The sequence below is a fragment of the Salvelinus alpinus genome, chromosome 1, assembly GCF_045679555.1.
Source record: "Salvelinus alpinus chromosome 1, SLU_Salpinus.1, whole genome shotgun sequence".
Classification (NCBI taxonomy): domain Eukaryota; kingdom Metazoa; phylum Chordata; class Actinopteri; order Salmoniformes; family Salmonidae; genus Salvelinus; species Salvelinus alpinus.
The window spans coordinates 20807452-20821667 of record NC_092086.1 but is presented as its reverse complement, the minus strand read 5'-3'; the positions used below and the strand labels follow the sequence as shown (position 1 = coordinate 20821667).

Genomic DNA, 14216 nt, shown 5'->3' with positions numbered 1-14216 from the left:
TCATCTTTATCAAGGTTGTCAATAATTTAGGACCCCACTGTATATATGATATTATTATTTATAAGTAAATGTTGCTGTCTATCCCTCTATCCAGCCGGGACTGTCCCATATTCTACATGAGGAAGAAGGTGCAGAAAGACCTGGATGATCAGGAGAAGCTGGTGTCTCGCTTTGGATGGTGATACGCAGAACCAAAAGAGACTCCATATTCACCGGCTCCCCTCTCTCTCCCTTGGTCCCCTCTGTCCCCGCTCTTGCTCCCCACTCTTTCTCTCACTCTCCCTCTCCTGGAAAGGATTTGTACTGTATTTTCTTCTTGTAAGAATTATAAATGTTACACTTAGACTATTTTCTTGAATTATTAATCTGAATAAATGGCATCTTTTTGTAGAAATGTGTCTTGCCATTGTTGTCTGTCTTCAGTCTAGAAGATCTCAGTTGCATTGAACTAAAAGTATGGTGGTGGATGTTGTAGTATGTTGAGTACTAAAAGTTAATAACCAATGCAAAGCAGCAGTCGTTTTTTACTAAACACTTCTAATAGGCTACATTCCCATGCCATGTGTTATTATAGACTAGTGCCTGTATTTATGAAGCATCTCCGTAGGAGTTCTGATCTAGGATAGGGTTTGCAAAGGGAGGGTATACAGTACATTATTCTAAAATGGTTCAATCGTCCCCCCCTCAATCTACACACAATACCCCATAATGACAAAGCAAAAACATTTTTCATACAATTGTATACAAAATAAGAAACTGAAATATCTCATTTATATAAGTATTCAGACCCTTTACTCAATACTTTGTTGAAACACCTTTGGCAGAGTTTACAGCCTCGAGTCTTCTTGGGTATGACACTACAAGCTTGACACCTGTATTTGGGGACTTTCTCCCATTCTTCTCTGCAGATCCTCCAAAGCTCTGTCAGTTTGGATGGGGCACAGCTATTTTCAGGTCTCCAGAGATGTTGGATCAGGTTCAAGTCCGGGCTCTGGCTGGGCCACTCAAGGACATTCAGAGACTTGTCCCAAAGCCACTCCTGCATTGTCTAGACTATGTGCTTAGGGTCGTTGTCCTGTTGGAAGGTGAACCTTCAACCTAGTCTGAGGTCCTGAGCGCTCTGGAGCAGGTTTTCATCAAGGATCTCTCTGTACTTTTCTCCATTCATCTTTCCCTCGATCCTGACTAGTCTCGCAGTCCCCGCCGGTGAAAAACATCCCCACAGCATGATGCTGCCTCCATGCTTCACCGTAGGGATGGTGCCAGGTTTCCTCCAGATGTGACGCTTGGCATTCATGCCAAAGAGTTCAATCTTGGTTTCATCAGACCAGAGAATCTTGTTTCTCATGGTCTGAGAGTCCTTTCGGTGCCTTTTGGCAAACTCCAAGCGGACTGTCATGTGCTTTTTTACTGAGGAGTGGCTTCTGTCTGGCCACTCTACCATAAAGGCCTGATTGGTGGGGTGCTGCAGAGATGGTTGTCCTTCTGGAATGTTCTCCCATCTCCACAGAGGAACTCTGGTGCTCTGTCAGAGTGACCATTGGTTTCTTGGTCACCTCCCTGACCAAGGCCCTGCTCCCCAGATTTCTCAGTTTTGCCGGGCAGCCAGCTCTTGGAAGAGTCTTGGTGGTTCCAAACTTCTTCCATTTAAGAATGATGGAGGCCACTGTGTTCTTGGAGACCTTCAATGCTGCAGTAATTTTTCGGTAGCCTTCCTCGGGTCTGTGCCTCGACACAATCTTCTCTCGGAGCTCTACGGACAATTCCTTTGACATCATGGCTTGGTTTTTGCTCTGACATACACTGTCAACTATGGGATCTTAGAAAGCCAGGTGTGTGCCTTTCCAAATCATGTCCAATCAATTGAATTTACCACAGGTGGACTCCAAGTTGTAGAAACATCTCAAGGATGATCTATAGAAACAGAATACACCTGAGCTCTCACAGCAAAGGGTGTAAATACTTATGTAAATAAGGTATTTCTGTTTTTTATTTGTAATAAATTAGCAAAAAATCTTAACCTGTTTTTGCATTGTCATTATGGGGTATTGCATGTAGATTGAGGAAATGTTTGTTTGATACATTTCAGAATAAGGTTGTAACCTTAAAAATGTGGAAAAAAGGAAAGGGGTCTGAATACTTTCCGAATGCATTGTATTACGGATAACTTTCTAAGTTTACCAGTAACCTACCAGAATTTTGGTATCTTTCAAGGATTATATATAATCTATCACAAGACCTATAGTGGCCCTTTTGGGTAATTCAGATTATCATGTGTCTTATCTCTGGACCTTGTAGAAATTTTAAAATGAGATGATAAAAAAAAAAAATCATGACAAAGCTGTAAAATATCCTAAATATAAACCATCAATTTAGTGAATACCATTATTTGTGTTTAATGATGGTTTCAGCGTGAAATATCCTTTATAGTTTCTATTACACCTATGTCAATATGTATTTTTTGTCCATATTTTGGCGTCAAACTGGTGGCAGTTGTAAAAAAGAAAGTAAATAGTTGGAGTTGCAGAAGTAATTGAAAAGGATGTCATTGTTGATTAGATACTTTTTGAATTGGGCTATTTTCTCTTGTACCATGTGGTCCATCTACTAGAAACTCATGGACCACATGGACATAGTACTTCCCTGTTTTTTCACTGGCAGCTGTAAGCAGCTGAATTGTCAAGCAGAGTGTTGTTTTGCCGATTTGTTCCAGGAAGGCTGCACACCACTCTTTCACTTTAGTATCTTACCTAATTGTTTTCTGATCTAAATTCTCTTTTGTATCTTTGGGAGGTACAGTGCCTCCAGAAAGTATTCACACCCCTGGACTTTTTCTACATGTTGTTACAGCCTGAGAGAAAAGAAAAACCTGCACACTGCTCTTGCTGGTATTGGCCTTAAGGCCTTTGCCAGAGCTTTTGAGTGTCTTTAATTTGCACTCTTATGTAGAGTCGAGGGAAAATAAACATGTTACCAAATATAACAATATGCATTGAATAAGTATTCGAATAAAGTGTTTACATAAAACATATTAAACACGTCTGTAAAACCACAATGAGGACATCGACCTATCAAGTAAGTGGATAATCCCTGTCGTTTCTCCTGATCACTAATTCTCTGTTTGGGAGTGTCGTGAAAAGTCTACGCAGGGACCCTAAATCTATTTTAAATGAATAATTCTTTATCATCAGCTCGCTGGAGAGGTTTCAACCAACTCAATGCACCAAGTACACATGTCAATCAGGAGCTCCCCCGGAGCAGTCTCGTTAGTTCTTTATATACTGCAGACAAGTCATATTTGCATGATTTAGCTAATTCATCATTCATAATTAACTTATTATTGACGTTTGCTTCATTCATGTGACCAACCAATACTCGGTCATGCATGTGACTGACCAATACCTCACAAGTCTTCTTCTCTAAACTGAGACCTTGAAACTGATATCTTACGTTCTCAAACCCTGGGTCTGGGCATACTGCCAAATTTCAGATACTGATAGTGAGGATTTGTTCAGTCAGTCACTTGCATGAACACAGAAATTGGTTATTAGAAAAGCACATGAATAGAACACAAACATGAAATGTTCCATCACAGGAGAATGAGAGGTTTTACCTACATAACACAACCCACATGGACATTTAATCATGTAGATAACATGGGTGGAGGTGGTGCACATGTCATTTATTTGGAACTGTTTTCCTGTATGTGTATGGCAGAAATATTCACACTTCATCGCATTGTTGCACTGTGCTGTATGTTACCCTTTCTATGAGCTTATAAGATAAACTACTTTTTATTTTATTTTGTTATTTCACCTTTATTTAACCAGGTAGGCTAGTTGAGAACAAGTTCTCATTTACAACTGCGACCTGGCCAAGATAAAGCAAAGCAGTGTGACACAAACAACAACACAGAGTTACACATGGGATAAACAAGCGTACAGTCAATAACGCAATGCGAAAGGTACTGTTACTTGACTTTTAATCATGTCAGCACATGTAACAGCAGTTTTCAGCCCTTTCTTTTGTTCCTTATTCTTCCTCTCCCAAATTCACTTAAACTATACTGCTTTATTTCCCATGGTCTTCTCCAGAGTACCCCCTAGTGGCTGGAATACAACTGTATTAAGCCCCTTACATATAGCTACCATTTGGAACAGGGCGTAAAAGAGCCTGGCTCATTTTGTGGCTGACAGTTGGCATGGGTCTACTTGTGCGTAAATTGCGACCTCTTCTATATACAAAAGTGGTGGGTTCTTAAATTCAGCCGGCAAAGCTGGGACCCATAGTAAAACATGCCAGTGTTTCTCGACAGCATCTCCCACTTTGCGCGAGTTCAAGGTATATGTGGTGGTGAACATTAGTGTTCTTTAGCGCCGGTGACGAAGGCCTTCAGGCCGATACATAAAGCTGAAGCAAAAGCAGTGTGTGGGTTTCTTCTTTTTCCTCTTATGTTATCCAGTTGTTACCATGCATCTGCACCACAGATAGCCCAGATGTGTGGGTTCTTCTTTTTCCTCTTATGTTATCCAGTTGTTACCATGCATCTGCAACACAGATAGCCCAGATGTGCGGGTGCCTTTTGAGTTGTGTTACAGACTCAATTTAAAATGGATTAAATATATTTTTTTTGTCACTGGCCTACATATGTGATACCCCATAATATCGAAGTGGAATAATGTTTTTTGAAATATTTACAAATGAATTAACACTAGAACAACTAAAGCAGTCATTGTGGCTGCTCATGAATTGTATTTATTTATTACTCTGCCATTTTTTGTCATGCTCCCTCCGTCCTTGACTTTTCCTAAAAATTAATTTATACAACACGCTGTGTTAGAATCTTAATATCACTAACAGAACTGGAGTTATAGCCAGTTTTAGAGGACATGTCATTTGTCTGAATGATTCCCCCTCACCAGGCAACAAACACTGCCATAAATGCATGGAAAGAAAAGTTGTTTTTTTGTCACAATCTTGGACAAATCTGTCAAGAAAGAGGATTAAACAGGTGTTAAATCAACTTGTGAATTTGATTGAATGTTCTCCCCTTGATGTAATAACATGACAATAATTGTCAGATTATTGTCAATGATTTATTAACAGCTGGATGGGAGTGTTCCCTGATGTGTTCTGGGTCTCTTCACACTTGGGACAGGTCACATGGACACTTACTGCAGGAAGAAGAGAGAGAGCGACATAAAATCCATGTACACAAACAAGTGTGATGTTAAAATTGGCAAAAAATATATATATTTCCAAAGGGCTGGGGGTGAGACAATGAGGCAGCTTAAACCCCACCTTCAACAAATATATCAATGAATTGGCGAGGGCACTGGAACAGTCTGCAGCACCTGGCCTCACCCTACTAGAATCTGAAGTCAAATGTCTATTGTTTGCTGATGATCTGGTGCCTCTGTCCCCAACCAAGGAGTGCCTACAGCAGCACCTAGATCTTCTGCACAGATTCTGTCAGACCTGGGCCCTTACAGTACATCTCAGTAAGACAAAAATAACAGTGTTCCAAAAAAGGTCCAGTCGCCAGGACCACAAATACAAATTCCATCTAGACACCGTTGCCCTAGAGCACACAAAAAAGTATACATACCTTGGCCTAAACATCAGCGTCACAAGTAACTTCCACAAAGCTGTGAACGATCTGAGAGACAAGGCAAGAAGGGCATTCTATGCCATCAAAAAGAACAAAGTTCGACATACCAATTAGGATCTGGCTAAAAATATGGGAATCAGTTATAGAACCCATTGCCCTTTATGGTTGTGAGGTCTGGGGTCCACTCACCAACCAAGAATTAGGCCGATACCCGCTAATGATCAAAATCCAGAAAAGAGCCATTAAATTCTACAACCACCTAAAAGGAAGCGATTCCAAAACCTTCCATAACAAAGCCATCATCTACAGAGAAATGAACCTGGAGAAGAGCCCCCTAAGCAAGCTGGTCCTGGGGCTCTGTTCACAAACACAAACAGACCCCACAGAGCCTGCATAAAGACATATGACATTTGAAATGTCTTTATTCTTTTGGAGCTTTTGTGAGTGTAATATTTATTTGATATTATATATAAGTATATTGTATATTCATTTTAATAGTTTATTTCACTTTTGTTTATTATCTATTTCACTTGTTTTGGCAATGTAAACATATGTTTCCCATGCCCTTTGAATTGAGAAAGAGAGAGACCCTTAAATTGAAATTGAATTGAAAGGGTTTACATACACACACACCATACATGAACACACAGGAAACGTTTTTGTTCAATGTGGAAGTGTTTCCTCCCCACTCTGCTGATGGCTTTATGAGTCAGCAAAAACTTTTTCCTCACAGCATGTATAGAAAGTGGAAGAGTTATAAAGCTTTTACCTTTGTTCTGAGACTACATGTTGATGTGGATGTTGATGTTACCTCCTACTCTGGAGTTGATCTCTGGGGCAATTACAATGCTTTCACCCTGGGCTGTGATGGTAGACTGGGGATTGTAGGTTGGTCTGTGCAGTGGGAGATAGACAGAGGGAGATAGAGGTAACCCGGTGTCCTCACCCTGGTATTACAACACAAGGCAAAACTCTGACCTCAAACATTTCATTGAAATCGGTCTCACCTTTGTTGACAGGTCATTTCTCCACCAATGAGACGGTTGCCCTCTGCTATCCTCCCTTCAGTGTTCCCCTTTTTTCTTCCCCAAAACAAACTTCTCTCTTTGGAGAAAGCGGTTGTGTCCCCATCTTCTCTCCTCCCTTTGGAGCAATTGCTCCCCATCTCTTTCTCTCAAGTCTCAATCTATGGAACATGAGTGAACTCATGAGAACATATTTTGGTCTCACTTTAAAAGAAGTACAACTTTTAAAGGCTTTATATAGTGTACATAAAGCCTTCATAAGCACTCCATAAATCATCTAAGCATATTTCATACTTTATAAATGGTGTATAAAGGGTGACAACAATTTCCTCTGTAGCGTGAATGGCTAAAATGCCAAATGTGTCTTAAACCAATCTTTGATCAATTGTCAAGTACACTTTACTTTCTGTTCCACCAGAAATAGTCAACAAAGATTTACTTCATAATATACTTCAAAACAAATGTGTTGTAATTATTGAGGAAAGAACCTTACCTTGATAAATGAACTGTGTTGTGTGTGAGTGAGTGAGACGCAGATGTGTGTCAGAGCAGGAGGAAGAATGACCATAAAACAACCAGAGATGGACTATGAAAAATGTGTCATTAGTCACAGTTACATTGCTGTGGAGTCACCACGTGATTTACCAGCATAATCTCACATTCAATTCGTGCATATATGTACATAATGTATTTCAGCAAATTGGGCTGGACTTACACACACACAGGCAGTAATGCTACTGGCACATAACATAAATGCAGTGGTGCAGAAAGTACCCAATTGTCATACTTGAGTAAAAGTAAAGATACCTTCGTATGCCAAAGTTCTAATGAAGTGTTTGATTTGATTTTACATGTGGTCTGCCTTAAACATGACCTATATACTGCTTATCAGTCAGTGGTGTAAAGTACTTAAGTAAAAATACTTGAAATTACAACTTAAGTAGTTTTTTTGGGGTATCTGTACTTTACTATTTATATTTTTTGGAACTTTTACTTTACTACATTCCTAAAGAAAATTTGGTTCTTTTTACTCCATACATTTTCCCTGACACCCAAAAGTACTCATTACAATTTGAATGCTTAGCAGGTGAGGAAATGGTCTAATTCACACACTTATCAAGAGAACATCCCTGGTCATCCCTACTGCCTCTGATCTGGCGGACTCACTAAACACAGACATCATTTACAAACGAAGCATAAGTGTTGGAGCGTGCCCCTGGCTATCCGTAAATATAGTTAGCTTAATATAAGGAATTAGAAATGATTTTTACCTGTACTTTTCCTTTTGATTCTTAAGTATATTTGAAACCAAATACTTTTAGACTTACTGGGTGACTCACTTTTAATGAATCATTTTCTATGAAGGTATCTTTACAACCACAGGAGTGGCTTTTGTCGCAGTCTGCCCCTGCATCTGTCGCTCGCACTCACCAGACACACATCTGAGTCACTCACTCACACACAGGACAGTTCATTTACCAAGGTAAGGATCTACCATCAACAATTAAAATAGATTTGTTTTGAAGTAACTTTTTAAGTAAATATTTGTTGACTATTTCTGGTGAAACAGAAAGTCAAGTGTACTTGACAATTTATCAAAGATTGGTTTAGGACACATTTGGCAATTCACCCTACAGTGGAAATTGTTATGTCACCCTTTATATACCATTTATAAAGTATGAAATATGCTTAGATGATATATGAACATTTATGGAGAGCTTATGAAGGCTTTATGTACACTATATAAAGCCTTTAAAAGTACTTTGTTTAAAGTGAGACCAAAATATGTTCTCATGAGTTCACTCATGTTCCATAGATTGAGACTTGAGAGAAAGAGATGGGGAGCAATTGCTCCAAAGGGAGGAGAGAAGATGGGGACACAACCGCTTTCTCCAAAAATAAAAGTTTGTCTTGGAGAAGAAAAAAGGGGAACACTGAAGGGAGGATCGCAGAGGGCAACGTCTCATCGGTGGAGAAACGACCTGTCAACAAAAGTGAGACTGATTTCAATGAAATATTTGAGGTCAGAGTTTTGCCTTGTATTTTAGTACCAGGGTGAGGACACCGGGTTACCTCTATCTCCCTTTCTCTCTCTCTCCCTGCACAGACCAACCTACAATCCCCATTCTAACATCACAGCCCAGGGTGAAAGCATTGTAATTGCCCCAGAGATCAACTCCAGAGTAGGAGGTAACATCAACATGTAGTCTCAGAACAAAGGTAAAAGCTTTATAACTCTTCCACTTTCTATACATGCTGTGAGGAAAAAGTATTAGCTGACTCATAAAGCCATCAGCAGAGTGGGGAGGAAACACTTCCACATTGAAAAAAGAGTGAGAGGGAGAGAGAGGAGTCTTAGCTGTTGACTTCAGGCTTGCAGTCGCACTGTCTGTTCGTCTGAAGGTTTGAATGTCAAAGCTTCGCAACCATGTTGCTACTAATCCATGCGATCAACAACTGGTGCGTTCCCAAAAGATAACAGCCACCATCTAGAGCGGTAACACGGATGTCCGAGTTAATTATGTCCTCCTTTCTGACTGAGGATGCGCTCTTAAAGTGGCAGCGCACGGTGAAGGCTCCGTGCAGGATTTCGGCACGGTATGTACGTAAAAGAAACGTTGCGGTTAAACCCTATCAATTCAATTTCAATTTAAGGGTCTCTCTATCTCTCTTTTTCAATTCAAAGGGCATGGGAAACATATGTTTACATTGCCAAAACAAGTGAAATAGATAATAAACAAAAGTGAAATAAACTATTCAAATTAACAGTAAACATTACACTCACAAAGTTCCAAAAGAAAAAATACATTTCAAATGTCATATTATGTCTATATGCAGTGTTGTAATGATGTGCAAATAGTTGAAGTACAAAAGGGAAAATAAATGAACATAAATATAAGTTGTATTTACAATGATGTTTGTTCTTCACTGGTTTCCCTTTTCTTGATATTCATATGATATTCAAAGTATCATTATTGTGTTGGACTGACACGCTAAATCTAGTTCTGTACGTCAATTGTGTTTGGAACATTTCTGGAATGGCCATGTGGCAGGTAAAGGACCAAATTAGAACTTGGAATGTAGTTCTGATCTCTCTACACATGTTTTCTACACAAAATATTTGTGGAAACGTTAGATAATATTCTTCAAGTACGAAAAGCCTTTAGCTAGCTATATTGCCAGAGAATGTTATATTTACACGTTGATAAGTTAGCTAGTTAACGGCCGTAATGTCTGTATAGTTAGCTAGTGGTGGGCATACTACTAGCTATGAAGTAAACAGGGCATTTAGTCGCCTAAGCGCTGTTTCTAAACTTTGTAATTTTTGTGTAAGTTTTATATTAACCCGAAATAGCTATGTGACATATTACCTACTGTCACGTTCCTGACCTGGTTTCTGTTAGTTTTGTATGTGTTAGTTGGTCAGGACGTGAATTTGGGTGGGCATTCTATGTTTTCTGTTTCTATGTTGGTTTGGGTACCTAATATGGTTCTCAATTAGAGGCAGGTGGTTTTCATCTCCTCTGATTGAGAATCATATTAAGGTAGGTGTTTTCACATTGTTTGTTTGTGGGTGGTTGTCTCCTGTGTCTGTGTCTATGTTGCACCATACGGGACTGTTTTCGGTTTGTTTGTTCGTTTCGTTTTATGTAGTCATTTTTCCTGTTCGTGCGTTCTTCGTGTTACATGTAAGTTCTTACGTCCAGGTCTGTCTACATTCGTTTTGTTATTTTGTTAGTTTATTCAAGTATAGTTCGTTTTCGTCTGTTTTGTTTAATAAATAATCATGTCATTTCACAACGCTGCGCCTTGGTTTAATCCCTGCTCCTCCTCTTCGGATGAAGAGGAGGAGGAACGCCGTTACAGGACCACCCACCAATCCAGAACCAAGCAGCGTGAGTTCGAGCAGTGGACATGGGAGGACGTACTAAACGGAAAGGGTTGCTACACATGGGAGGAGATCCTGGCTGGAAGGGATCGCCTCCCATGGGAACAGCTGGAGGCGATTAGGAGAGCGGAGGCAACCGGAGAGAGGAACCGCAAATATGAAGGTACGAGGCTAGCAAGGAAGCCCGAGAAGAAATCCCAAAAATTTATTGGGGGGAGGCTAAGAGGTAGTGGGCCAAGAGGTAGTGGGCCTAGGGCAGGTAGGAGACCTGCGCCCACTTCCCAGGCTTACCGTGGAGAGCGGGAGTACGGGCAGACACGTGTTACGCAGTAGAGCGCACGGTGTCTCCTGTAAGTGTGCATAGCCCGGTGCGGGTTATTCCACCTCCCCGCACTGGTAGGGATAGATTGGGTATTGAGCCAGGTGTCATGAGGCCGGCTCAACGCGTCTGGTCTCCAGTGCGTCTCCTCGGGCCGGCTTACATGGCACCAGCCTTACGCATGGTGTCCCCGGTTCGCCTACATAGCCCGGTGCGGGTTATTCCACCTCCCCACACTGGTCGGGCGACGGGGAGCATTCAACCAGGTAAGGTTGGGCAGGCTCAATGCTCAAGGGAGCCAGTACCCCTGCACGGTCCGGTATTTCCGGCGCCACCTCCCCGCCCCAGCCTAGTACCAACAGTGCCTACACCACGCACCAGGCTTCCAGTGCGTCTTCAGAGCCCTGTTCCTCCTCCACGCACTCTTCCTATGGTGCGTGTCTCCAGCCCAGTGCCTCCAGTTCCGGCACCACGCACTAAGCCACCTGTGCGTCTCCTGAGTCCTGTACACACTGTTACTTCTCCCCGTACTAGTCCTGATGTGCGTGCACTCAGCCCGGTGCCACCAGTGCCGGTACCACGCACCAGGCACAGAGTACGCTTTGAGAGTCCAGTGTGCCCTGTCCCTGCTCCCCGCACTAGCATGAAGGTGCGTGTCCTTAGCCCGGTGCCTCCAGTTCCGGCACCACGCACCAGGTCTACAGTGCGCCTTATCCGGCCAGAGCCATCCGTCTCCCCAGCGCCATCTGAGCCATCCGTCTCCCCAGCGCCATCTGAGCCATCCGTCTCCCCAGCGCCATCTGAGCCATCCGTCTCCCCAGCGCCATCTGAGCCATCCGTCTCCCCAGCGCCATCTGAGCCATCCGTCTCCCCAGCGCCACCTGAGCCATCCGTCTCCCCAGCGCCATCTGAGCCATCCGTCTCCCCAGCGCCATCTGAGCCATCCGTCTCCCCAGCGCCATCTGAGCCATCCGTCTCCCCAGCGCCGTCTGAGCCGTCCGTCTCCCCAGCGCCGTCTGAGCCGTCCGTCTCCCCAGCGCCGTCTGAGCCGTCCGTCTCCCCAGCGCCGTCTGAGCCGTCCGTCTCCCCAGCGCCGTCTGAGCCGTCCGTCTGCCCAGCGCCGTCTGAGCCGTCCGTCTGTCCCGAGCCATTAGAGCCGTCCGTCTGTCCCGAGCCGTCAGAGCCGATAGTCAGTCAGGAGCCGCTAGAGCCATTCGTCAGACAGGATCTGCCAGAGCCGCCAACCAGACAGAATCTGCCAGAGCCGCCAACCAGACAGGATCTGCCAGAGCCGCCAACCAGACAGGATCTGCCAGAGCCGCCAACCAGACAGGATCTGCCAGAGCCGCCAACCAGACAGGATCTGCCAGAGCCGCCAACCAGACAGGATCTGCCAGAGCCGCCAGCCAGACAGGATCTGCCAGAGCCGCCAGTGAGCCATGAGCGTCCAGAGCCGTTAGCGAGCCATGAGCGTCCAGAGCCGTTAGCGAGCCATGAGCAGCCAGAGCCGTCAGCGAGCCATGAGCGTCCAGAGCCGTCAGCGAGCCATGAGCGTCCAGAGCCGTCAGCCTGCCATGAGCGTCCAGAGCCGTCAGCCTGCCATGAGCGTCCAGAGCCGTCAGCCTGCCATGAGCGTCCAGAGCCGTCAGCCTGCCATGAGCGTCCAGAGCCGTCAGCCTGCCATGAGCGTCCAGAGCCGTCAGTCAGCCATGAGCTGCCCCTCAGCCCGAAGCGGCTAGTAATCCAGAACTGCCCCTCAGTCCAGAGCTGTCTCTCTGTCCGGAGCTGCCCTTCAGTCCGGAGTTGCCCCTCTATCCTGAGCTACCTCTCTATCCTGAGCTACCTCTCTATCCTGAGCTACCTCTCTATCCTGAGCTACCTCTCTATCCTGAGCTACCTCTCTATCCCGACCTACCTCGCTGTCCTGAGCTACCTTGTCCCGGAGCTGTCCCTTATCTTGGTGTTGCCCCTTATATTAGGTGGGTGGAAAAGGAGGGTGGTCATTCTAAGGGGGAGACGTAAGCTGGGATTGACTATGGTGGGGTGGGGACCTCGCCCAGAGCCTGAGCCACCACCGTGGTCAGATGCCCACCCAGACCCTCCCCTAGACTTTGTGCTGGTGCACCCGGACTTCGCACCTTGAGGGGGGGGGGTTATGTCACGTTCCTGACCTGGTTTCTGTTAGTTTTGTATGTGTTAGTTGGTCAGGACGTGAATTTGGGTGGGCAGTCTATGTTTTCTGTTTCTATGTTGGTTTGGGTACCTAATATGGTTCTCAATTAGAGGCAGGTGGTTTTCATCTCCTCTGATTGAGAATCATATTAAGGTAGGTGTTTTCACATTGTTTGTCGTGGGTGGTTGTCTCCTGTGTCTGTGTCTATGTTGCACCATACGGGACTGTTTTCGGTTTGTTTGTTCGTTTCGTTTTATGTAGTCATTTTTCCTGTTCGTGCGTTCTTCGTGTTACATGTAAGTTCTTACGTCCAGGTCTGTCTACATTCGTTTTGTTATTTTGTTAGTTTATTCAAGTATAGTTCGTTTTCGTCTTCGTCTGTTTTGTTTAATAAATAATCATGTCATTTCACAACGCTGCGCCTTGGTTTAATCCCTGCTCCTCCTCTTCGGATGAAGAGGAGGAGGAACGCTGTTACACCTACCTAGCTTACCAAAAAATGCATTGTCAGCAAACATTACCTTAGAACGGAACACATGGTGCCCCTGCAATTTAATGTTTGCCTGGGCAAGCTAGCCAGGCAGAGACAGTAACGAACAATACGTACAGTTGAAGTCGGAAGTTTACATACACCTTAGCCAAATACATTTACACTCAGTTTTTCACAATTCCTGACAGTTAATCCTAGTAAAAATTCCCTCTCTGTCACGCCCTGACCTGAGATATCTATGTTTTCTTTATATTTTGGTTAGGTCAGGGTGTGACTAGGGTGGATTACGCTAGTTTTTTGTATTGTCTAGGGGTTTTGTATTGTCTCTGGGTTTTATATTGTCTCGGGGTTTGTATGTTTATGGTGGCCTGATATGGTTCCCAATGAGAGGCAGCTGTTTATCGTTGTCTCTGATTGGGGATCATATTTAGGTAGCCATTTCCCCATTTGGTGTTTGTGGGTTCTTATTCTATGTTTAGTTGCCTGTCTGCACTATTTCATATAGCTTCACGTTTCGTTCGTTTTGTTAGTTTGTTCAGTGTTCTTTCTTTAATAAAGAAGAATGTACGCATACCATGCTGCACCTTGGTCCGATTCATATGACGAACGTGACACTGTCTTAGGTCAGTTAGGATCAACACTTTATTTTAAGAATGTAAAATGTCAGAATAATAGTAGAGAATTATTTATTTCAGCATTTCTTTCTTTC

At 43.5% G+C, this 14216-nt stretch overlaps 1 protein-coding gene across 1 annotated transcript in view; it reads left to right on the top strand.

Annotated features, from left to right (window-relative positions):
* LOC139576187 (DNA polymerase delta catalytic subunit-like) overlaps nt 1-394 on the top strand; it is a 34814-nt gene extending 34420 nt beyond the window's left edge. The window contains exon 27 of the mRNA XM_071401986.1: nt 95-394. Within this exon, the coding sequence (XP_071258087.1) occupies nt 95-182 (88 nt within the window). The 3' untranslated portion in view covers nt 183-394. The remainder of the gene's footprint in view (nt 1-94) is intronic.
* The last annotated feature ends 13822 nt before the right edge of the window (nt 395-14216 follow it).